Consider the following 24,201-nt stretch of genomic DNA (forward strand, 5'->3'; position numbering starts at 1 on the left):
CTGCCACCTCCATCACTGTGGCCCTGCCCAGCCCCACCAGGAGGAATCCGGCTTGTTTCCGGGACAGGCAGGGGTATCCCCAGGACACAAACAACCTTTTCTTTCCAGACCTAGATGGTGGGTGCGGGGAGAGGAGGTGAGCTAGATGGGAACACGGGGTCTGAACGTGCCCCAAGATGACTCTGGCAGAACAGCCCAGCAGAGGGGCAGCTGGGGCCGAGGGGAGGCACAGCAAACACAGGAGCCAGGGCCCAGCCCCCACCCCTCCCCCAGCCTGCCCCCTCCCCAGCCCCTCCCCCAACCCCCATCCTCCCCCAGCCCCTGCCCCTCCCCAGCCCCCTCCCAGCCCTGGGCCCTCCCCCAGCCCCTCCAGCTCCCCCAGCTCCCTCCCCCAGCCCCTCGGTGCCCCAGCGGCTCTCTCTGAGCTCCTTTCTGTCTCTTGTATTGGTGTCTGTGGGTTGAGCCCAGCTCCGGCCCGGGTAACCACCAGGCGGCCCCCTCCTGCCAGTGGGCTAGGCCTGGCCTGCGGCCGGCGGGAGGCCCCTTGGTGGAGGCCGGTCGGTCGTAAAGGATCATAAAGTGGGGCGGTGCCTGGCAGGAGCGAAGGTCGCCCAGGCAGAGACTGCGCCAGCGGCGGCCGGCTGCCCAGAGGGTCCTGGACACCGAACCAGCACAGACCCTCCTGCGGCTGTCGGCCGCCGAGATGGGGGCTTGGGCCCTGCTGCTGCCACTGCTGCTCGTGGGCGCGGCCCAGGCCCAGGGTACCTTCAGGGCTGTGGCGGGTGGGGCTGGGCGGCAGGCAGGGGTCTGGGCGCTACCGACCCTTCCTCTCCAACTTTCTAGTCTGCTCTGTGGGCCAGAACTTCTTTGAAGTCAAGGAGAACACGAATGTCACCGAGCCCCTGGTGGATATCTACGTCCCCGACGACCAGCAGGTGACCCTTGGATCCTCGTCCACCCTCTTCGCATTTCGGATCCAAGGGACCCAGCTGTTTCTCAACATGACTCCTGATTATGAGGTGTGGCTGGCAGGCCCCCCATGGGGCATGCCCGTGGGGGTGGCTGGGGCGGCTGACCCCCCACGGGACCCAAGCGGACACCCACCCTCCCTCCCGGAGAAGGGCTCTCTGGGGGCCTTTGGGTGTCAGTTTGCCCAGGGGTCCTGAGGGCTCTGCGCCCCTCAGGCAGGGACTGACTGACCCCTCCGGGGCCCCAAGGCTTGGCAGAGGGCTGGCCTGAGGGGGGCGGGGCCCTGGGGTGACAAAGCTGCCTCGGCCCCCGGTGCCCTCTGGGCTTAGCATGGATGATGGGGACCCTGGGCGAGCACCTGCCCCCTCGGCCTCAGTCTCCTCACCTGTGAAGTGGGGACGCTGTGCTGTGGCCAGCCAGGCAGGTGATTCCTGACACCTGCCCACCCCCACAGGAGAACTCACTGCTGCAGGCACTCCTGGAGTGCAAAAGGGGTGACACCGTGGTGAGTCCTGCCCCCACACCCCCCACCTCCTGGGCATCCCCCCACGTCATACTCTTACCCTGTGACGTCAGAACGCTCTGGGCTTGGACCTCTGCCCTCTGCTCTGCCCGGTCCAGGGTCACTCCCTGGTGACCTCACCCAGTGGTGTATTGTCAAGTGTCACCCTGTGCTGGTGACACCCACACTTCCTCCAGCCCAGACTCTGCCCTGAGCCCCAGACTCTCAAACCCAGCCCAGCCAACATCATACCCCCAATAGAGGCCCCCAACCCGAGGTCCTGCACGGTGGAGATGCCCCACCCTGAGGGCTAGGTCCTCACCTCCCCCCGCCACGTCCCTCTATCAGCAAATCTGTTGGATCTGCCTCAAGCTAGACCCTCCCCACCTCCGTGCCCCACTTGGGCCTTGGCCACCAGCATCTCCTTTCTGGAACCTTCCAACTAGTTCACCTGCTCCCCTCTTGGCTCCGCCTACCCCAATCCACTCTCCATATGGCAGAAGAAGATCCAGTAAAGCAAGCCGCACGTCCTGCCCAGGACTTCCTCTCATGGCTGCTTTCTCACTCCGGGTCAAAGCCAAATGCACTGCCGGGGTGGGCGAGGCTGGGCGCAGGGACCCAACGCCCAGCTTCGGCGGCCTTGTGCCCTCTCCCAGATACGCACCTGCCTCCCTCTCACCATCTCTGGTCCTCACTCGCCCATCCCCTCCTCGGAGAGGCACCCTGACCGCCTGCCCCACGCACCTGCCTGCTCAGCAGTGAGCCCCGTGGGCGCCCCCACCCCCACATCACAGCACGCCACCCACAAATATCTCAGGATGACTCTCTGAAAGATAAGGACCCTTCCTCTGAAACATCATCAGGACACTGCTGTGACACTGAGGGAACTGGGACTGCGGGCATCGTGTGACCTCCAGCGTCTGAATCCTGCCCCCAGGTCACAGACGGGTCTTGACTGCTGCTTGTTTGAACCAAGATCCAAGCAGGGTCCGCCTGATGCAGCTGCTTGAGTTTCTCTTAAGTCTTTTTCCGTCTGCTGGTCCCCTTTCTCTCTCCTTTTCCCTTTGAGATCTACGTTTGAAGAAATTGGATGGTTTTGCCGTTTTCCGCGTCTGGGATTTTGCTGGTTGTGTCCCCAGGAGCTGAGTTATTTTCTCCAGGGCACTCGCCACCTTCTGTGCTTTACAAATTCCTTCTTGTTCGTTGTCTGTAACCCCTCCTGAGCAGGAGCCCCCGGGCACTCTAGCACCCAGGGTGAGCCAGGGCGGCTGGGGCGGGCACCATGTGAGGAGGCTGACCACCTCCCGTCCCCCCAGGTGACCCAGCTGAGGGTGTTCGTGTCTGTGCTGGATGTCAATGACAATGCACCCACGTTCCCCTTTGTGGTCAGGGTGGAGAGGGTACCCGAGGTGAGTGTGAAGGAAGCCAGGGGCCGTGGCATCTGGGCTGGCACTGGGCCATCGGGAGCTGGGGTGAGGGGCCAGAGGGCAGAGGGCTAGTGGCCGGATGTGTTGGCCATGGGGGTGAGGAGTGTGGCCAGACCAACCCCCCTGTCCCCCAGAACGCTAAAGTGAACACTACCGTCATCCCAGAGACGGAACTGCAGGCCGAGGACCTGGACAAAAACGACATCTTGTTTTACACCCTCGAGGAAGTGACCCCGGTCAGTGCCCCCAGTCCCTGCCCCAACTCAGACCCCTCCACCTTGGGCGCCCCTGCCTCTCTGCAGCCCCCAGAGTCTCAGGCTGAGGCCTCCCCACCTCCTCAGGGTGCCAGTGTCTTCTTCTCCTTGGTGGGAGTGAACCTCCCTGCCCTGCAGCTGGACCGGACACTGGACCTTGACAGGTGGCCGAACATGACCTTCCGGCTGCTGGTGCGGGTGAGCAGGCCACACCCACCCCGAGTCCTGGACGCGCAGGTCCCCATCCGAGCTGCCGCCACCCCCAGGCTCCCAGACCTGATCCGAGGGTCTTGGCTGTTGTAGGACACACGGGAAGAGAACGTGACACCCAGCCACACGGCCACGGCCACCCTGGTCCTGGAGGTGGAGCCCGTCGATCTGCGGCCCCCCTGGTTCCTGCCCTGCTCCTACACAGACTCTTACGTCTGCATCGAAGCCCAGTACCAGGGGGCTGTCCCCACCAGCTACCAACTGGTACCGGGGACAGGGAGGGCCGGCGCTGGGGGTGGGGGCTGGTGCCACCGGGCCAAATTCGGTTGTGACTGTCAAACAAATGTGGACTCTCCTTCGTAAACCAATCTCGCCCAGCCCGTGGGCGTGAGCAGTGAACAAACTCAGTGAGGGGAACAGGCCCACTGTCCTCAGGGCAGGGCTGGGGGCCCCATGAGGTGGTTGGGACACCGGGAGGACTGGATGGGCCGCGATGGTGCTCCCGAGAGGCAGCTGATCTCTGACAGGCTGGCTGTACCCGCTGGCGCCATGGGGCGCACTGAGGCAGTGGGGCCTCCAGGGCCTCCCCTTGTATGCGAGAGGCCCAGTCCAGGGCCCTGTGTTAACCTCCGTCCCCCGTGTGGGCTGCCTCTGGAGACGTGTTGTTCAGATCCATCCATATCCTGGGGCAAACTGATTCATGGTGACGGATCTAAGGGGCGTGATGACTGATCCTGTCGGCCACCTGGACACCTCTGGCAGGCCCGCCCAGGGGCCATCTCAGGCCTCCTTGAGGGAGAATGAGAGGGACTGAGCTGGGCCCTTGCACCAGCCCCACGGAGTCCCCTCCCATCCCCGTTCCCGCAGCTGTCTCCCCTCATCCTGCATCCAGGGCCCATCTACGCTGTGGACGGGGACAGGGCCATCAACCAGCGTATCATCTATAGCATTATAGGGGGTGAGTGGGGACCGGGTCCCCAGCTTCTCTCTCCATACAACACCTCGGCCCCATCCCCACCCCCACTGTGGGCAGAGGAAGCCCCAGGGGGACCGGCCACATGGGCAGAGCCAGCCGGGACCCTGGACCTCAGGCCTCCAGAGGGGACCAGGGCCAAATATTACCCCCGTCCTCCCAGGACACGAGGACATATTCACCATTGACGCTGACTCGGGCAACCTCACCATGACCCAGAGCGTCCCCAGCCCCAAGACCTTTCTTATGTGGGTCAAGGTAGGTCCCTTGGCCAGGTCTCCACGGGCCCCTCCTGAGCCTCAGGCTGCAGGGCTTGCCCTTCGAGGACCCACTGATCACTGCCGCCTCCCCCACCCCCAGGGGGAGCAGGCAGACCAGGCCCGCTACTCGGTGACCCAGGTCACAGTGGAGGCCCTAGACGCTGCTGGGAGCCTGCCCTACTTCCCCGAGAGCCTGTACCGCGGCACCGTGGTGCTGGGCTCAGGAGTCGGCGAGTTCGTCAAGGACGCAGCCACCCCCTCCCAGGCTCTGAGGATCCAGGCCCAGGACCCCGAGTTCCCAGTAGGCACCGCCTGGTCCCTGGGTCTGCCTGGCCTCCCTTCTGTGGGTGGGTTGGGGGGATACGGGGGCAGCCTGGGTCCAGGACTCACCGGGGCCGTGTCCAGGACCTCAACTCGGCCATCACGTACCGAATCACCAACAACTCCGACTTCCGAATGGAAGGGGAGGCCGTGCTGGTCGCCAACCCACTGACGCAGGCGGGGGTCTTCTATTCAGAGGTGAGGGGCCTGTGGCATCTCTAAGGGGTGGGAGTTAAGGCGGGGCCTAGGTGGGACAAGCCCCCTTCCTGCCCCAGGTCGAGGCCACGAACACGGCGACTGGAGGCACAGCGACCACACTGGTGGAGATACAGGTGTCAGAACAGGAGCCCACCCCCACCCCCACAGGTGAGCCTCCAGGGGTCCCCGGTGATGGCTCGGGGGGGGCTTCTTGCCACAGGCATGCTGGGGGCAGAGGCAAGCTGAGCCCTGTGCCTGGCCCCCAGACCCCCCAGGTCCTTCCACATCCCCAGAGGCTGGAGGAACAGCTGGGCCCTCGAGCAGCACCACTTCAGAAACCCCCAGGCCCTCCGGGCCCTCTCAGGGACCCTCCATGACCAGCGCTGGGGGGGACACTGGCCCACACTCCCCCCCAGGCACAACTCTGAGGCCGCCTGCCTCGACCACGCCTGGGGGGCCCCCCAGTGCGGAAATCAGCACCTCCCCTCCATCAGCCTCACCCAGCGGGGGCTCAGCACAGACTCAGAAGCCAGGAATCTCGCAGCCAACAGCCCCTGGGCTCAGCAGGACCTCCCAGCCCTCAGGTAGCACCCCCATTTGCCCTAGAGTCACCCTCATGCTCCCTGACTCATGACTTGAGTGGTCCTGGGAGTCACCGGAGGGCAGGGTCCGCCCCAGGTTGGCCCAGAATGACCATGAGATCCCAAGACGGGGTCTGCTCTTTCTGGGCAGAGACAGACAGGTCCTGGGGGCCCTGAGGAGGTAAACCGGGAAAGGTGAGTGGAGGGCAGGGCAGAGGCCACACGTTGGCTTCAGCGAATCCCACACTTCCCAGGGCCGTCCACTCCACCGGCATCAGCGCTGCCCTCATCTCCCTTCCTGTGGTGTTGGACCCCTTCCTCCCACCTGGGGCTGGGGGGCACTGACCCCCACCCCCCTCCTTCCCTTCAGGAGTCTGGCCTCCCTGGGGGACCCTGGGAACACAGCTCCTTGGGGTGGGGGTCAGTACTGCCCACTCTCCAGAACCCTCACTCCGGGAGGCGGCCAGGCTGGCTTCTACTCGGGGAGTTCTGAGCTGGTACAGGCTGAGCTGGTGAGCACTTGTAGTGCCGACAGCAAGTGGGCAGTGGTGTCGCCAGCAGGCACGCCCGGGATTGGAGGAGGCAGCACCTCCACAGGGGGTGTCGGGCCGGATGGCAGCCACGCTGGGGACCGGCGCTTCTCGACAGCGGAGATGGCAGCTGTGGGCGGTGTGCTGGGCGCGCTGCTGCTGCTAGCTCTGATTGCCCTCACCATCCTCGGCTACAAGCACTACGGCCACCTATGCAAGTCCTGTGCTAGCAAAGCTCTGGTGAGGCCCCGGGCGGCTGGACAGCACAGGAGAGGGACAGACGAGAGACAGAAGAGGAGACGAATAGACAGACAGAGGTGGAGAAAGACCAAGAGACAGGGACGTGAGAGTGAGAACAGAGAGCAACGGAAAGATGGAGTGGAGGATGGAGGGAGAGGGTAGATGGAGGGAAGGGGTAGATGGAAAGAGGGGTAGATAGAGGGAGGAGCAGATGGAAGGCGCCAGGAGATGCAGGAAGGGGGGAGATGCAGGGAGCAGGGGAGGTGAAGAAGGGGGAGATAGAAGGGGAGGTGGAGAGGCAGCAGGAGACCAGGAATCAGCCATCAGTGGGGAGATGGAGAGCAGAGGTGAGGAGAGATGGGGTGTAGACACCATAGTGGGAAAGATGGAGAGAGAGCAGGGAGAGGCAGAGAAAAGGGTGCGGACCAGCGCAGACCCCTGTCTCTGGGGAGGGCACCAGGGGGTTGCAGCCCAGGCAGGGTCCTGGATGACGCTCCCTCCCGTCCCTCCCCAGGAGCCCCAGCCCAGGGGCTTTGACAAGGCCTTCCTCACTCAAGACCGCGAGACCAACTGGGAGCCGGCCCCCAGCCCCACACCCGGCCCCACCCCGGACGAGGCCCCGCCCGAGCCCCCGGAGCCCGCGCCCCCCAGCCCCGTGCCCTCCGCCCGCGTCCCCGAGTCCCCCGCGGCGGCCCAGGACGGGGCCGGCCCCGCGGAGGTGAGGTCCATTCTGACCAAGGAGCGGCGGCCCGAGGGCGGCTACAAGGCCGTGTGGTTCGGCGAAGACATTGGCGCCGAGGCCGACGTGGTGGTCCTCAACGCGCCCACCTCGGAGGCGGACGGCGCGGGCGACTCGGACAGCGAGGGCGGCGGCGAGGACGAAGGCGCTGGCGCGGGCCCCGGCGCAGGCGCCCCCGACCAGGCGCCCGGCGACTCCACCTACGTCTAGCGCGACCCCCGACCGCCCGCGGGTCTGGACCCCGAGTCGCTCGGCCGCTGTCCCCCACTGCACTGAGAAAAATAAAATGACACTTTCGGATCTCGGGCGAGGGGTGCCTGGGGTCTGCCCCAGAGCGGCCGCCGATTGGGGGGTCACGGCGCGGCCCATTGGCTCCCGCGCGCACAGAGTCCTCAAAGACGCGCTGCGGGTGGGGGGTAGGGGGGGTGTTGGGGGTCGTGGGGGCGGGGAAGGGCGGGCCGTGTCGTCCCCCTGCCGCCAGCGCGGGCGCCGCTTCCCGTAAACCACCAGCTGCGCCCGCCCGGCGCAGCTTCCCACGCTCAGTGCCAGCTGGCGGCCAGAAAGTTCCTCTCCTGGTCTAACCACGGCCAGAGGAGGGGGCACCTCGCACTGCGGACTCGCCCTCCCGACTAAACACGGAGGTCTTGCCTGGAGGAGGCTGAGGCGGCACCCTCAAGGAGACTCATTTGGGAGGGCATAGTCCCTGGGACCTTCCAGGGGGTCACAGCCTGTGTGCCAGTGTGGTACGCTGGGGCAGTAAACACCAAGTGCTCCGAGCGAGGCGCCCGACCCAGGCGCCCGGACTGTGCCTGCGGGGTGGCGGCCGGTTGGTGCACGGCGGAGGCTGTGGGGGAACCAGGGCCACCAAGTGGGGGACAGGGCCCCCCTCCGTCTGCTTCCTCAGGGGTGGACTTGTGCGCTGCCACCACACTGTCCCTCACGAGTCATCGGTGTTTCTCCTAATGAAAGGCATCATGAATTCCTTTCCAAATGTTTTACTCTCGAGGGCATTTACATCTTCTTGTCTGAGCAATTCTCATGGTTAAGACACCACACGCCACATCTGCCGCTCGTTCCATGCCCCGGTTACCCGCTATTCCACGAAAAGAAGTGCTTGGTTTTGTTTGGGGCCAGGTTTTGTTTTCATGTTCATGGGGTCCCCAGCTTGGCCCCCTGCCTCCCCCACCCTCGTTACTGGCCGGAGCCCGCAGTCCCCCTGGTGTATGGGGTGCTTCTGGAGGAAGAGGGGTGACTGGTCCCCGCAGAGGTTGAGCCTGGCAGGCCGGCGGGACTGGCCACTCCTGTCGCCCCTCCGCGACCCGCCCTCCCCTCGGGCTGTCCCCAGACGAGGCCTGTCGCCCCCACCGAGAGACTGCACAGGGGCTCGGGGAACAGACCGCACGAGTTTTTTCGCAGCACCTGGAGCTGGGAGGGCCCACCCCGCCCCCGGCCCGCCCCCGGCCCGCCCTAGCCCGTCCCCCGGGCTCGCTCCATAAAAGCGCTTGTTCTCGCTCCCCCGGGGAGACGAAACTTCCCGGCCCGGCGGCTCCGGCACCCAGGTATTTGGGACTCTCCCCACGCTGAGCTCCAGGGGCAGCCACAGGGCGTGGCCGGGGGTTGCCGAGCGAGGGACGCGCGGCCAGGGGAAGGTCGGGGAGCCGGGTCCGGAACGAGGGACTGGAGGGGGCTGGGTGGCTCGGGGACCCGGAGGCGCCCGCCACCCGGACGCCCCGCCTCGCGGCTTAGGTTTCGTTTTCCTGCGACGGCGGTTTCGGTTTCCCGGCGCCCTGGGCCGACCTCCACCTAGCCATTTCCGTCGTGTCTTCGCAGGGTCCAGCCTGCGACCAGCCAGCAGGCCTGGACGCTGGCTCAACACCTGTGACCGCACGTGTGCGCGCCCGCCGCATCTGTTGTCACACCCATCGCCACCTTTGCCCCCAAATCCATACCTGGGCAACGTTGTGGCCTATAAGCCCTCAACCCACACCTGTGACCCCATCACCTGTAACAACTGGGCCACGCTAGTGTGGCGACACCTAATTGCCACCCGTGACCACAATCCCTCGCAGTTGAGGGCACGCCCAGCCTCTCCACATCCAGTCCTTGCAGGAGCGATGGCCGTGCCTCCCGACAGGTGAGAGCCTGGCCCACGCTCCCCAGGTGCCTGTCCCCTCGCACCTTGCCGCCCGCGCCGCCGACCCCGCTGGCTGCTCCGCCCGCAGGGGGTCCTCGCGCGTGCTGTTCGGAGACTGGCTTCTGGGCGAGGTCAGCAGCGGCCGCTATGAGGGGCTGCGGTGGCTGGATGCGGCCCGCACGCACTTCCGCGTCCCCTGGAAGCACTTCTCGCGGAAGGACCTGGGCGAGGCCGATTCCCGCATCTTTAAGGTGGGACCCCAGCCCCGCCCCGGGCAGGAGGGCCGGCCCAGGCCCCCGACCTGCGCCCCCAGGCCCACCCCCTCCCTCCCCTCCCCAGGCCTGGGCCGTGGCCCGTGGCAGGTGGCCGCCGAGCGGAGGTGACCCGCCGACCTCCGAGAACGCCCTCCGCGCCGGCTGGAAAACCAACTTCCGCTGCGCACTGCGCAGCACGCAGCGGTTTGTGATGCTGCAAGACAACTCTGGGGACCCCACCGACCCGCATAAGGTGTACGCGCTCAGCCCCGAGGTGGGACGGGCAGGTGAGGAACGCCGGGGGAGGGCTGCCGGCAGGGAAGCAGGACGTTCAGGGCGCGAAGGGTGTTGGAACTTGGTTTTGTCCGGGGACAACCGCTGGCTCGGATCTGCAGTTTTAGAATTTAGCCTGGGAGAGGCTTGTGCCAGGTTGTTGGGGAAGGGGGTGGGGATCACAGGGAGGAAGCTGATGGGGCCAGTGAAGGGGAGGCGCAGTCCAGCTGTAAGGGGCCACCCAGGGGTTCACACCCAGGCGCCCCACTCCGGAGTCTCAGGTCCCCATTCTCCCTCAGAAGGTCCAGGCGTTAACCAGGGGGAGGAGGAGGCCCGTGAAGATGCCCCACCAACCATGGTAAGGCTGCTCTGCCCTCCTTGTCTCCTGCTGGGGCTGCCACCTCTCCCTGGTGCTGGAAGCTGCTTATGCTGGCACTGCCTTCCCCTGCAGGGCGGGCTCCTCAGGCCGGGCCTGGCAGGAGATGCTGGTGCGAGGCCGGGGCATGGGCTGGCCAGGCTGAGCCCTGAGCCCTGCGCCCTAAGCCCTCTTTCCAGCCCAGCTGGCGATGCTGAGGACCTCTTGCTCCAGGCTCTGCAGCAGAGCAGCCTGGAAGACCATCTGCTGGAAGCTACATGGGGGATGGATCCGATCCCCCCAGAAGCTCCTGGTGAGGGGCTGTCCTCTGCCAAGGGGAAGGGCAGGCAGGACAGCAAAGTCCCTGGGGAGAGAGGGAGGGTGGGAGGGGGTGTCCAGCAGGGATGGTGCTGATCACAGCTGGGCCAGTACAGCTGTTCCCACTGTCATCCTCTTCAGGTCCAGAGCTCCCTGCCGGGCAGCCACACCTGCCATGGGCAGTGGAGGCGGCCCCCAGCCCCAGGCCCCAGCCCCAAGCCCAGATGACAGGTGAGAGGAGCCTGGGGACATGTGGAGGGAGGGGCTGGGGGACCAGGTGCCAACTCAGCCCTTCCTCCCCGATGCAGGCTTAGCCCCCAGCCCCAGAGCCCTGGCAGCCCCTACAAGAAGCAGAGCCCCGCCCTGCACCATCCCCCAGTGCCTGCCCCCTAGTGGCAGGTGAGCGAGTCCGGCCAGGCCCCACTGCTCACAGCTCCTTCTGCACACAGAACCCAGCCTGGGGGCCCTGGACGTCACCATCATGTACAAGGGCCGAACGGTGCTGCAGGAGGTGGTGGGACGCCCGAGCTGTGTGTTCCTGTACGGGCCCCCCAGCCTATCCGTGGAGGCCACAGAGCCCCAGCAAGTGGCCTTCCCCAGCCCTGCCGAGCTCCCCGACCAGAAGCAGCTTCACTACACAGAGAAGTTGCTGCAACACGTGGCCCCCGGCCTGCAGCTGGAGCTCCGGGGGCCTGGACTATGGGCCCGGCGTCTGGGCAAGTGCAAGGTCTTCTGGGAGGTGGGTGGCCCCCTGGGCTCTGCCAGTCCCTCCACCCCGGCCCGCCTGCTGCCCAGGAACTGCGACACTCCCATCTTTGACTTCGGCACCTTCTTTCGAGGTCAGTGATGCGTTCGCTCTGGGGCTGCCTCCCCCCGTCCCCCAAGCCCCTGTCCCCGTCCCTACTCACAAAGCCCCTGTCCTGCAGAGCTGGTGGAGTTCCGGGCTCGCCGGCGCCAGCGCTCCCCACACTACACCATCTACCTGGCTTTTGGGCAGGACCTGTCAGCCAGGAGGCCCAAGGAGAAGAGCCTGGTCCTGGTGAAGGTGAGGTGCAGGCCCAGGGTGGGCGAGGCTGCACACAGCCCCTGCCTGGCCTGACGGCGCCCTCCCCACAGCTGGAGCCGTGGCTGTGCCGGGCGCACCTGGAGGGCGTGCAGCGTGAAGGCGTGTCCTCGCTGGACAGCAGCAGCCTGGGCCTCTGCCTGTCCAGCTCCAACAGCCTCTACAACGACCTTGAGCACTTTCTTGACCACTTCCTCATGGAGGTGGAGCAGCCCGCCTAGGGCCGGGGCTGGACCCCACCCTGATCCAATAAAGAGAACCCCAGACCCAGTGCTGGTGTCCTGACCAGGGGCGGGCTCAGGGCTGGGACTGGGGGGCACTGCCGACTGGGAGGCTCACCCCACTTCCTGGGAGCCCCGGAAGGGAGGCCACCCCACAGCTCCCCCACGCTGAGGCCTCCTGTGCACACCTGCTTTCTTCCATCTTCACAACGAAGGGACAGGCTACACAATTGAGAGCTGACAAACTCTACTGGACAAATACAAAATGCCCTCGGGACAGCAGGCGTTTGCTCCTGCCAGGAGTGCCGGGAGGGTGGCACTGGGGCTCCCGCAGTCAGGGATGGCCCTCTGTCCCCTGCCCAGGGCCGGCCCCAGTCTTTGAAATCCGCCAACACTGTGCTCTGCTTCGTGGGAGGTGGTGGAGCCGAGGGCAAACTCGAGTGACTGTTTACAGGATGAAAGGAACAGAGCAATGAGGGAGTTTCCAGACCAGAAACAGGCACACGCAAGGCTGCAGCGGGAGCCCTTCTGATCCCCAGAGGCTTCACCTTTCAAGTACTGACCCAATCGAGAAGTTTCTAAAGAGAATCCATTTTTGATAAATTAGAACACAATGGAAACTGTGTTTATCTGTAATTTACATATAAAAAAGTCCAGTTTTAAACTGTGAGCAAGACAGGTACGCAGACCACGTGTGATCACAGGAACCCTGAAAACGGGAGTGCTGGGTGTCCCCAGTTTTCTGCTTCTGCCACTCCCAACAGAACCACTTAGGGATCTGGGTAAGCGCCACCACCACCATCCCAGGCACCAGCCCCCAGTCCGGGTAGCCTCAGCGCTCGGCACCCTGGGCGGGCGGCTCCGCGGCCTCGGGCTTCCGGTGCCTGCGCATGTGCCTGTACCTGTCCACATAGGCTCTGACCAGGTTGCCCACCTTCACGGGGTTGATCTCCCCGCTCTTGCTGTGGCAGATCTGGGGGAAGGGAGAGGCACAATTACCTGACGTCCTTCCACACCCCACACTCACAGAGACCACAGTGGCCAAGGGCCTGCATCATGAGGGACAGAGGACTGGGGGGCCCGATGCACATGTGCCCATTGTGCCCACCTCGCAGAGACGTGTGGCCAGCGTGTCATGGATCTGAGCCCGCCACCCTGGGCCTGAGAACCGTCCAGCTCTCAGGTCGTGCTTCCCCACCCGTGAGCGAGTATGTTCAGCGTGCTCTGTCGCTTGGCCTATTTAACGAGTAATGAGGACGCTGTTCTAAGCCCCTGGAAAACACCCACGCTTACTCCTCCCAGCACCTACCAGGTGCAGCTACAGGGAGATGGGAGACTGGCCCGAGGCTGCGGTCAGGACGCAGCAATGCTGACCCTGGCCCTGACCGAGCAACCCCAGGCCGAAGCGCCCTCCTCGGCACTCACCAACACCCTAAAAGTCCGTGCCAGCACGGACCCGCCCCTCAAGACAACCGCCCAGGGGGCGGCGATGCACACGTGGGGCCCGCTGGCCCACGCCCACCTTCTGCACGGCCTTGCGCAGGATGTCTTTGTACTCGTCCTTCGTCACCTCCCTCTTCTGGTAGAAGGGCTTGATGGCCAGCTTGACCTCCTCCACCGCCCGCTCCTGCACGTGCAGCTTCTTCATGTACTAGGGGCGAGAGCACGGGCGTGGGCACCTGGCCTGGAGGGCTGCTCGGCCAGGGCAGAGCCGGGAGAGGCTGCCCCCGGGGAAGGAGGGGCGGCTCACCTCCTCATTCTTGGCCTTGTCCGAGGCTGGCCTAGGAGCAGCTGTGCTCTCCTCTAAGTTGTTGGCCACGTGGCCAGCGGGCTCTGAGGCGGTGGTCAGGACGGCAGGCACTGGAGCCGGACTCTGTGCCACCCCGCAGCCCGCGAGGGGAAGGCTCCCCTGCAGGATGAACTGGACCGTGGGCTGGCTGACCGGTGCGTAGGGTGGGACACTTGAGGGCAGAGCTGGGGTGGGAGGCAGGTTGGGGCTATAAACCTGGATGAGAAGGCAGCTCCTGAGCACAGAGCCCCGACGTGGGCAGAGCCCCCAGCACGCGCTCCCCACCCCACCCCGAGCACTAATAGCCCAGGCCGAGTCGGGGTGGCGCCACGAGGACCCCCGCCCCAGCCAGGAGCAGCCTACGTGGCCCGGGCACCCACCTGAGAAGGGTGGGCGCCAGAGAAGCCAGGTTCCAGGAGCGCGAAGCCGGAGGACGGGGGCTCGGAGAAGGACGCCTGCTGGAGTGCTGCTGCGGGGTCCACGTCTCCTGTTTCCCAGGCCCCTTCCTGGGGCTTCTGTGGCCTGTGAGGTGGCGTCCCTGAGGGCCAACACAGGGGAGGTGGGTGCTCTGCGGCCACCCTGGGCCAGAAGACTGGCTGGAAAATTCCAGAAAAGCAACCCAGCAGCAAGGACCACCCTGCCCCATGGCCTGGACCACCAGCGTGACAAGAGAGAAGATCCCCTGGTGGCCACTCCACGCCGTCCTCACGCACCACCCTGAGGACCCACGGGAGCACCCTACTCACGTAGGCCTCTGTCCTCCGCTGGGGCGCTGCTGTCTGCCTCCTGGAGGTTCCAGGTAACCCTCTTCACCAGGGCTTTAGCCCGCAGCAGGGGGGTCTGAGGGGGGCCTTCCTCCTTCCCCATAGGCGTCCCGCCCACAGCCTGGCCTCCCAGGGCGCCAGGCACTGCAGCGACCTCGGCTGCATCTGGCCCAAGCGAGTGCTTCTCCTGGAAGCCCTCTGCCCGGGGCGGGGGCTGCACAGCGTCTTCACCATGGATCAGCGACACCTCCCTTCTGATGACGGCCATGGCCAGGCTGGCGTCATGCTGCTGGCTGGCTGGGGGCGCAGCAGGGTTGGGTGGGAAGTCTCGCTCTGGGGAGGAGTCCGTGCTCTCTGGAGAGGGTGGGGAGCTCATGTCATCCAGCTGCATGAAGATGGCTTCACTTGAAAAGTCCTCAAAGACGTGCCCTGCTTCGACGGAGTCACCATAATCCAGGTCCTCAGGCGGACACTCGGCTGGCACCTCCAGGACAGGGGTGGCCTTTGCAGGGGCCTTGTCGGCTTCGGCCCTTTCCGGAGAAGCTTCCACTCCAGCTGAAGCCGGTGGTCTGGCTGGGGGCTCCCTCTCCAGCCTGGGCTCCTCCTGGGCAGGGGGCGTTGGGGAAGCCTCCTTCACGGCCAACTTCCTCTCCAGGGAGCGGGAGTGAGAGCGGGGCCGTGGCCGCTTCTCATGGGAATGAGACCGCCGGTGCTCCCGGGACCTGTGCTCCACGCTCGGGGACCTGGACCTGCGCTTCCTCCTCTCATGGGAGCCCCGCCTGTCTCGGGGCCGCTCGTGGCTCCTCTCCCTCAGGTGCCGGTGCCTCCGGGCTCTCTCCAGGCTGCTGGGGGGCGAGCACTCCCTCCCCCAAGACCTGGACCCCGACCTCCTCCTCTTCTTCCTCCTGCTCTCACGGCGTTCATGGGAGGAGCTGCCAGGGCTGCCCGAGCGGGAGCGGGACCTGCGCCGGCCGCGGCCCCAGGCAGCCCTCCGCCTCGCCCCGCTCTTGTCTTTGGCCTTTCTCCGCTTGGCTCGCTCGTGGCTGCTGGAGCCGTCACTGGAAGACCTGCGGCTCCTGGCTTTGGACCGGTGCCTCTTGGCGTGGTCCTCACCCACCGGTGGCGACACTGACCGCGAGCTCCTGTCCCCGGAGTGGGAGCCGGAGCGGGAGCCTGAGCGCGTCCTCCTGTGCTCCCTAGCAGCGGCCGGCTTCCTCTCGGCTCTCTTCCTGCCGCGGGAGCTGGATGTGGAGCGGGAGCGGGACGGGGACCGCAGCTCCACGATCCTGTGGGTGGTTGTCTGCAGGGCATCCAGGCTGGGTGGGACGTCCGGCTCCGCCACCATCACGCAGGTCACTGTCCGCTCCTCAGAGCCAAAAAATGTGCTGCGGGGCGGATCCTCCTCCTCCCAGGGCTCCAGTGGGGAGGGTCTTGGCGCCTGGGCGGCCAGGCCTTGGCCCTGGGCCGGCTCCTCCTTGCCCAGCCCCTCATGCTCCGTGTCAGAGGCCCCCTCGGCGGTCCCCTCACCCCGGAGCTTGAGCAGGCCTGAGGAAAGGCCCCGAGAAGGCTCGGGCTCCGGCCCAAAGGTGGTTTCCACAGTGTAGGAGGTGACGCAGCGCACAGTCTGCTGCGGCGGGGCCTTGGGGCTGTCGATGGAGATGGTGCGCGTGATCTCGGAGGGCAGGAGACCAGAACCGAGGCGCTCAGGGCTACTGCCCACAGAACTGGAATCGGAGCCCGTAGGATCAAAGGGGTCATAGATCTCGTTCTTGAGCTGCTTCGCCTTCCTGATGGAGAAGAGGGGCGAGGGGTTCTCCTTCCTCTGCACCTTACTGTCGACAGGCCGGAAGGTGTTACAGAAGCCGGGGTTGGAGAGTCTGCTGGAATGCGCCATGTTCCCAGGAATATTGATCCTGAAGCTCTCAAAGGTCGAGCCAACACCCTTGCCCCTCGAGGGTCCCAGTGGGGTCGGGGCCTGGGAGCTGCCCCCTGAGTGCGTGCCGGGCTCCTGTGGGCCCCTGCTGCTGGGCTCACCCTCCGCCCGGGCACCATGGCCAGGCTGCCCAGGGCCCTCCCTGCCAGTCAGCCGGCTGATGCAGGAGCTGGGGATCTCAACACACTGCCCACCGGCAGGGGCCGCATCCACCCGTCTGCTGCTGCCATCATCTCGCTTGATCTTTGGTATCCTGGGTAGCTGGGAGATGTCAGTTCTCCGGGGAGCTGGTTTTGGGGCCTGTCCTAGCACGGCACTCTGGGCCTGCGAATCAGAGCTACGATCTGAGACCTTAGAGGACACGAATCTGAGCGGCAGAGCGTGCCCGCCAGCACCACTCAGCTGGGGGCTGTCGCTCTGTCTGAAGCCAGGCCTCATGATGTTTGACAAGCTTTGAGCATGACCCGACCGAGAGGTCCCTGAGGAGGCCAGTCTCACAGCCGTCCCCGACGTGAGCGCAGGAATAGAGGAGGTGGTGGCCGGGGCGGGGCGTGGGGCAGGCCTGCCCTGACAGTGCGACCCCACGCTCTGCAGCCCCCTTCCTGAGCATGGTGCACCGGGCTGCAGGTGGTCCCCAGACCCAGGGCCTTCTCCCTCTCTGGATGGACCAACTGAGTTCCGCTGAACAGAACTGGGCGCTAAAAGGCAAAGACGCAAACAGCATCAGTCCCCACGCCCTCCCCTAAAGCGGGCAATGAGTCAGTTAAACCGAGCATTTTCAATTCCTCTCAGTGGCGCCTTGAGCGGGACTCTCTCCGGCCCAAAGCCGCCCTGGGACAGGCTTGCGGCTCACTATTGCGTCGCAGACACTTTCCCTTCTGCTTTACGGTTCCACCACTGGTGGTGAGAAGGTGCCCATGCCGGTCACAGACACACAGGGGTGGGGAAGAGGTGCAGCCTGACCTCACAGTACCCTGTCCCTGCCTGACCTGCCCTATCCTCTACGGCTGGACCCACCTCAGCCCCAAAACCCCGCCAGGCCCAGATCTGTGGGGCGCTCCATGGAGGCTGGTTCCAGGCCTGTGAGAAGACACGCCAGCTCCACTACGGCTAAGGAGGGTCTGCGGGCTGCTGGAAACCCCACCACCACCTAAGTTACCAGTCATACTCTCTGCTCAGAAAGGGATGAGAAATTAATGGAGAAAAGCAGCTGAGAAAACTGTCCCCCCCAGCTGCCACTTCTGTGAGCGGAAGACCCGCTTAGTGGCAGCTCTCTCACTCGCCACTCAGGAGCGAACTCCGAGTCCCATGGCTGTTCCTACTTGCCAGCGCGCGGGAAGGGAGGGCAGCGCTGCCCCAGACAGTGGGGACGGCGGGCGTGCGGACGCTCCTCACCTGCCCTCTTGGCACTGAGGGAGCCGTCCCGGTGGATGACGATGTCGGCGCCGTTCATCATCAGCAGGCTCTGGCCTGACAGGATGCTCCCCAGCAGGTCGGGGACGGGCGCCTCGTCCACTTCGGGCTCGGGCTCCACGGCAGGAACGCCCCTCCTGCAGGCACAGATCCACGGTGGGCCCCGCCACTGCTGTCTCCCCACACCCGAGGCGCTCAGCCAGGCGCCGCCAGAACCTGGTGGCAGGCAGGAGCCCCCGCTGCCCCCACTGTGCCCCAGGGCCCCCCAGGTCCCGGCTCCCGTGCTGAGAAGAGGCCATCTGCTGGGCCCCCCGAGGGAAGAAGGGAGACACCCCCGGCAGGTCTGATTGAAGGACAACAGTGTCTAGGGGTTGACATCATCTGAGGCTTCTGGCTCCAAATGCCACCGACACGCACGAGCTGGCAGATGAGTATCTTTACTAGTTTTGTTGGTTTGGTTAATTCTTTTTTGGTGTGTGTGGAGTCAAACAGAAGAAAAGATCCAGCAAAGGGGTGGCCGTGCCGAACAGCAGCTTGGCTCTCTGCTGGTGGGCTCTGCAGCAGAGGTAGGCACACAGAGGCAGCCTCGAGGAGCGGTGGCTCCACACTGCAGCTCACCCTTAGGCAGGCCGTGGCCTGCAGCTTCATCCCTATGCCCTTGACTCAGGATGGGCTGCAGCACTTCCTCATCGAAGAGCCACAGGAGGGGCCACAAAGAGAGGCCACAGGTGCGTGAGTGGCACAGCACCGGCCAATATGGAGCCTGGCTGGTCCCTGCAGATGCGTGGCCCCACCCCGGGACCACTGTCCCCCGCTGTCCTGTCCCTCCCAGGACACACCTGGAGAGCCCCATGGAGACGGGCCTGGCCACAGGCTGATGAGACCGCACAGCTGACCGGGACAGGATCCTCCTCTTGGCACTCAGAGGGGAAGCTGGGTCTGCAGACAGCTCTTCATTGCTGGAGGGAGGACAGAGGCCAAAGGGAACAGGTGACCCCACGCCCTGAGGCCCAGGGAGACATCCCCAGGCCCCCTCAACAGCATCTAGCATGGACAGGCTACGCACTGCCCCACGTGGCAGCTTTCATGACTCAACACAAGACCCGGGTGGTAGCTTCGTGTTGGTGGCTGCCCGAGCCTCTCAGCAGGGATGGGGGGGCGGGGACAGACGTGCAAACAGGCCTTCCTCTAGGTGAGGGGCCGAGGATGCAGAGTTCTCTTTGGGCACCACCTCACCATCTGAGAATGACTCTGGGGCAGGAATCATTACCCTCATTTTACAAACTTGGAATCAGAGGCTTACCCACGCTGCCCATGGGGGTGCCGTGCCCACACTAAGAAAGAAGGGAGATGGGCTGGCCCCGTGGCTTAGCGGTTAAGTGCGTGCGCTCTGCTGCTGGGGGCCCGGGTTCGGATCCTGGGCGCACCCCGATGCACTGCTTCTCCGGCCATGCTGAGGCCGCGTCCCACATACAGCAACTAGAAGAATGTGCAGCTATGACATACAACTATCTACTGGGGCTTTGGGGGAAAAATAAATAAATAAATATAAATTACAAAAAAAAAAAAAGAAAGAAAGAAAGGAGGTGACCCCTAGCTCCTCAACTCTGCAGATGGTGCCCCTGCAGGACCACTCCCCCTGCAGTCACCTGTCAAAGGGGTCCAGCTCATAGGGGTCTCCAAACAGAGAGAGAGAGGCTGCTCCGATGTCTGCACGCATCAGCCCCAGAGAGGGGTCTGCGGGCTTGTACACGGACGGGATGCAGGCTCCGCGGGTTGGCCTCCGGAGGCCCAGCGTCCGCGCAATGCGAGAACGAGCTGTGACTTCATTCTGAACCGAAGTAACAAAGAGCAAGCGATCAATAAGACTGACATCTAAAGGTTCTAGAAAACACCATTTCAAGTATCACTTAGCAACATCCAACACCAGGCTGAGTAAATGCAAAACTAAAGAAAAAGGGCCTCGCATATATTAACCACAACGTTGTAAAGGTTTGAACCACAGAGCGAGCACACACCCAGGACACCCACGACCCACACACCACAGATCCACCTCAGAACATTCCCGCAGAGCTGTCGGCAGGGGGATTTGTTCTGAGCACTCACTCTTGCCCAGGGAAACAAAGCACCAACTGATGACTGAGGTGACGGCTGATTTTACCACTGCTCAGGGAGTAGGCATCAGGGGACAGAGCCACTCCCAGCACAGCCCCCCTTGGCTCGGGCGGGGCTCCCGGAATGCTGGGGCCCAGCCCAGGAGCACGCTGGCAGAGGAGCCACCGACCCGCGGCCAGGCCCCAGGCTTGGATGTGAGGGCTGTGCCAGGCTGGGGGGCGGGAAGGCAGGTCCCTGTCCCGCCAGCGCCCGAGAGGGCTCACAGCTTTGGCTCCTGCTCCCTACACGAATTGCGTCTGAATGAACAACAGACAACAGGTTCACATACTGCACTTACTAAAATAGAGTTTTACATAATCACATACTACGTGAATTTACATTAACTCCGCAACAGTAACAACCTGGAGTATAAATTCACGTAAAGACGCAGCAAACCCCTGAGCAGTGGGTGCATTCAGCGTCTTCTATTTTATGCATTGAAACGCTCTAACTGCCCAGCCCAGCAGCTGGAGGGAAGATAAGGCACTTCAGAAAAGGGCCACACAACGCAGGCCGCTCAGACACGAAGGAGGGCACTCTGAGAGCCCAGTGAGGGGGGCACCTCAGGATGGGGAATGACCTGAAGCGGGCATTGTCCACACACATCCCTCTCGAGTCACCTTGGCCAGGCTCGGCTCTGCCTGCACGCCCCGCGGCACACTCCAGGAGAGACGCTCTGCCCTGGGGGCCTCTGCCCGCAGTTCTCTCTCAGCTCGCCCCATGTGGCTCCTGTACTCCAGATACCATCCACCTGACTCCCTGACAGGCTGCTGGCCACGGCCTGGCCCCTCCACAGCCTCTGGCCTGCCTGCTCCTCTGCGCCCCACAGGGCCGCCCCCCCCGGGGCTCCAGGAGTCACGCACAACCCCTCAGGACGCCTGGTTCCAAGGGTCTTGGAAAACGTCCCAGTCCATCTTCGATCCATGCTGCAGAAGTGTTCGGTTTTTTTCCTGCTTCTCCTCCTGGGTTTCCTTTTTTTTTTCTTTTTTTGCAAGGGAAGATTCGCCCTAAGCTAACATCTGTCGCCAACCTTTTTTTTTCTTCCTCCTTCCCACTCCCAAAAGCCCCAGTACACAGTTGTCTATAGTGGTAAGTTCTTCTGGTTCTTATATACGAGCCGCTGCCACAGGATGGCTACTGACAGATGGCCGGTGTGGCTCCATGTCCGAGAACCGAACCCGGGCCGCCGAAGTGGAACGTGCCAAACTTAACACTAAGCCATCAGGGCTGGCTCCAGAAGTGTTCATTTTTATCAGTGAATCTCTAAGTAGATACAGAAGACAGGCTCTTTCTGTGACCCCACTATGTAACTCCACAGGGGGATCAAAGGGCAGAGTGCTTGCCACCCCTAGATGGTACCTTTCTCTTCTTGCCCGTCCTCCTCCTCACACGGCCCCGGCGTTTCTTAGACCTTGTGCCAGAGTTCCTCTTGCTTGTCGGTGGGGTCTTCTTTCTCCCCGATGCTTTCCTCCGTCTTCCTACAAAGAGGACACGGAGAGGCAGTGCTGCACTGCGTGCAGAGGCCCCGCCCTGGGCGTCCCCCTCCGGGACGTGGCACATGGACAACTGTGCACACCGGCTTGGGGTTTTTAAATGGAAAACTAAACCATAACTTAAAAAACAATACTTCCTGTGGAGGAGGGTGAGGGAAGGCAGCACGGAGCGGGGACTGTGGAATCTACTTTGATTAGCAGATCTGACTTTTAGAACCACTAAGTACTTCAAGTAATTACGAAACAAAATTAAATCAGAACAAACTGTGATGACGGAGAGTAAAATGGAATGACGACCGAGCGCTGGACCCACTTGGTGGTCTAACCACAGAGATTCGCCCAGGAGACCTGAAAACGAAGGACTTCACTGGACATTCCCAGTAAAACGTATCCCAAAGAGGAAACTGCAGAAGGGCCAGTGTCAGCCCTGCCCTCAGTCATCCTGGGGGTGCTGCTCTGGGCTCAGTGGAAAGCAGCTCCAGGCATCCTGTGAGGCTCCAACATCCCCTGGAAATCCACAGGAAGCCCCACACGGAGGAAGGGGGATCCACGGCAGACCGCAGGGGCTGGCCTCGTGATGTATGCAGCTAAGACACATCAAATACATCTAAATCCCTGAGTTCACAAGGATGCTAAAACCCTCACTGATGTCCACTGAAGGATGCTGCTAAGCAACTCCATGGTCCACAGAACCAGCAGATAAAGGGAACAGGCCGAGGCTTTATCAGTTGGCTTTGTGCATAAAAACCACACGCCCGGGAAGCAGCTGGTGCAGCATGAGCCTCTCCTGACCCTCCTCAGTGAGCTCAGGGAGCTGAGCCCTGAGCTCTGAAATACACCTCCCCCCAGGCAGCATGCAGACACTAAAGCAAACAAACCACACCCCCTGAGCCTGCGCAGCCTCCAAGCCCCAGCTACCAGGCTGCAAAGGGCCAAGGCCGGCGGCCGGCTACCCACGGTGCGGGGGGCAAACCGGACTGGGAGGGATGCTTCAGGACAGAAGGCCTGGCTTCTTCCACAACCAAGAGGACACAGACACTTAACAAGCACAACAGCCACCAGCGCAACATGGATCTTGTTTGCCTCTGGATTCAAATAAACTAGTTTTTAGAATTCTATCACATTTATGACACAATTAGAACTTTCATCAGTGACTGCCTATTTCATGGTATCAAGGAATTACTCTTCGTTTTCTCAGGCATGACAACAGTACTGCGGTTAAATTAAGAAGAAAGACTCCCTCTTTTAGATATACTGCAAATATTGAAGCTCTTGCTTCAAAATGATACGGGAGGAGGAAGTTGGGGCAGAGACGAGGCAGAAGTGGCCAGGAGGGCCAGAGCCAGTGATGGCTGGCTAAGTGGGCTCACTATCCATGTCTCCCCACAATTCCACAGGTTTGACATAAGTCTGGATAAAGTGCAAAAAATTCACTAGCAAAGCAAAATGAAGCCAATGTGGCGTAACCAAACGACAGGGACCTTTTCTGCGCGTCACACCCTTAGTGGGATATGCGTTAGGGACGAGGGGGAACATCCACACGCCCAGCTCTAACCACAGCACTGGCAGCCATCTGGGATTTCTATTCTGAGACTGTCTCCGTGAGTGGGATGAGCCAAATGAGCAATGCAGTGTCAGCACTGAGAGGTGGGGTTTCTGACGTGAGAAAAAGGAGACACACGTGTAAGACACAAGACGTAAAACCCCTCTAATCCTGAATTTTAATTCAAGAATTGGTATGACCTTATGACACATTTCCTAGTTCTGTCCACTAAAAAGGGCTAGAACAATGCCAGCCACCGGCTGGGGAGCCTCGCCGAGCTCAGACCTGGTCTCTAAGTTCCAGCTCTCACAGGGAGGGCAAGAGCTCCCTACAGGGGCCCGAGTGAGCCACATGAAGACAGGCCTGCCAACTTGCAGCAAATCCAGAAGCAACAAAGCTGTCACAGCACCATTGGGGGGAAGATACCAGCAGGACCTGCTGAGGAGACCCATGACGACGAGACTGCTCTGTGCCCATGGGTGTGGTGAGGACACACGCCCGACTCTTCCGAGCACTGGCGAGAAGGTGGGGCAACTATAGCTCTGATGTTGCTAAGCAGAGTGTAAGTCGGCACACGGCCGCCCACGCACGTTCACCCGTGAGGCAACCAGTCCACTCCTCTCTGCTCCCCCAGGAGGAACAGCAACACCTGCCTGCAGAAAGACTTGCACCAGGACGCGCACAGCATCTTCTCTCCTCACAGCCCCCCGGAGAACACAACTAGACGCCCACCGCATAAACAAACAAACCACGGTGTATTCAGGCCACCGGATACTCCTCAACAATAAACAGAAGTTAACCACAGACACACACAACCTCATCGACTCCAAAATCACTGTGCTGAGCAACCACCCAGCACACACACTCGGAACCTTACAAAGGTCTTGTTACACGAAGTTCGTGAAGAGGCAAAACTAACATACATCCAGTGATAACAAGGATGCCGGGGTGACCCGGGGGCGCTGGCTGGAAGGGTGAGCCACGTGGGGCTGAGGCACTCACTGTACTGTATGTGTATCTCAATAACGCTGGTTTTTAAAAGACCACAGATCAGAACCCACTGAACGAAACAGGAGTCCGTAAGTCTACTCTGATTTAAATGAATAACCAAGGGGAGAGGGAAAGCTCCTCCTCAGAGTAGAAAGCCAACTAAGGCAGAGAGACGGAACCCGGAGCTAGAAGTGCTCAGCACTGTGCCAGCGGGACGGAGGCGTGGTGAGGAGCAAGACGTGCCCTCCCCAGGAGACACCTATCCGTCCCCCGGGAGGAACGGAACTTACCAGGACAGGG

At 62.8% G+C, this 24,201-nt stretch overlaps 3 protein-coding genes across 4 annotated transcripts in view; 2 read left to right on the plus strand and 1 right to left on the minus strand.

The window, feature by feature from the left end:
- Positions 1-585: 585 nt before the first annotated feature.
- Positions 586-7,506, plus strand: CDHR5 (cadherin related family member 5). Its single transcript, XM_087422445.1, has 15 exons — positions 586-761; positions 844-1,019; positions 1,424-1,474; positions 2,788-2,880; positions 3,033-3,134; positions 3,240-3,350; positions 3,456-3,626; positions 4,230-4,320; positions 4,499-4,593; positions 4,696-4,896; positions 5,001-5,114; positions 5,192-5,282; positions 5,381-5,698; positions 6,257-6,465; positions 6,980-7,506. Exons 1-15 carry the CDS (start codon positions 704-706, stop codon positions 7,412-7,414), a joined length of 2,316 nt encoding a protein of 771 aa, XP_087278571.1. The 5' UTR covers positions 586-703; the 3' UTR covers positions 7,415-7,506.
- A 1,177-nt stretch (positions 7,507-8,683) lies between these two features.
- IRF7 (interferon regulatory factor 7) lies at positions 8,684-11,872 on the plus strand. The gene is made up of 10 exons (XM_087422448.1): positions 8,684-8,763; positions 9,035-9,338; positions 9,427-9,589; positions 9,678-9,879; positions 10,165-10,223; positions 10,317-10,533; positions 10,680-10,769; positions 10,988-11,377; positions 11,465-11,583; positions 11,655-11,872. The coding sequence occupies exons 2-10, from the start codon at positions 9,319-9,321 to the stop codon at positions 11,820-11,822; spliced, it is 1,428 nt and encodes a 475-aa protein (XP_087278574.1). The 5' UTR covers positions 8,684-8,763; positions 9,035-9,318; the 3' UTR covers positions 11,823-11,872.
- A 568-nt stretch (positions 11,873-12,440) lies between these two features.
- PHRF1 (PHD and ring finger domains 1) overlaps positions 12,441-24,201 on the minus strand; it is a 32,857-nt gene continuing 21,096 nt past the window's right edge. For both annotated transcript variants that reach the window (XM_087422446.1, XM_087422447.1), the window contains exons 10-18: positions 21,235-21,353; positions 19,371-19,552; positions 18,561-18,680; positions 17,704-17,858; positions 14,358-17,006; positions 13,992-14,149; positions 13,573-13,827; positions 13,345-13,473; positions 12,441-12,795 (exon numbers count right to left, since the gene is read on the minus strand). In XM_087422446.1, the coding sequence (XP_087278572.1) occupies positions 12,655-12,795; positions 13,345-13,473; positions 13,573-13,827; positions 13,992-14,149; positions 14,358-17,006; positions 17,704-17,858; positions 18,561-18,680; positions 19,371-19,552; positions 21,235-21,353 (3,908 nt within the window). In that variant the 3' untranslated portion in view covers positions 12,441-12,654. The remainder of the gene's footprint in view (positions 12,796-13,344; positions 13,474-13,572; positions 13,828-13,991; positions 14,150-14,357; positions 17,007-17,703; positions 17,859-18,560; positions 18,681-19,370; positions 19,553-21,234; positions 21,354-24,201) is intronic.

The sequence above is a fragment of the Ceratotherium simum genome, chromosome 34, assembly GCF_057802395.1.
Source record: "Ceratotherium simum simum isolate JZ-2026a chromosome 34, ASM5780239v1, whole genome shotgun sequence".
NCBI classification, from domain to species: Eukaryota; Metazoa; Chordata; class Mammalia; order Perissodactyla; family Rhinocerotidae; genus Ceratotherium; species Ceratotherium simum.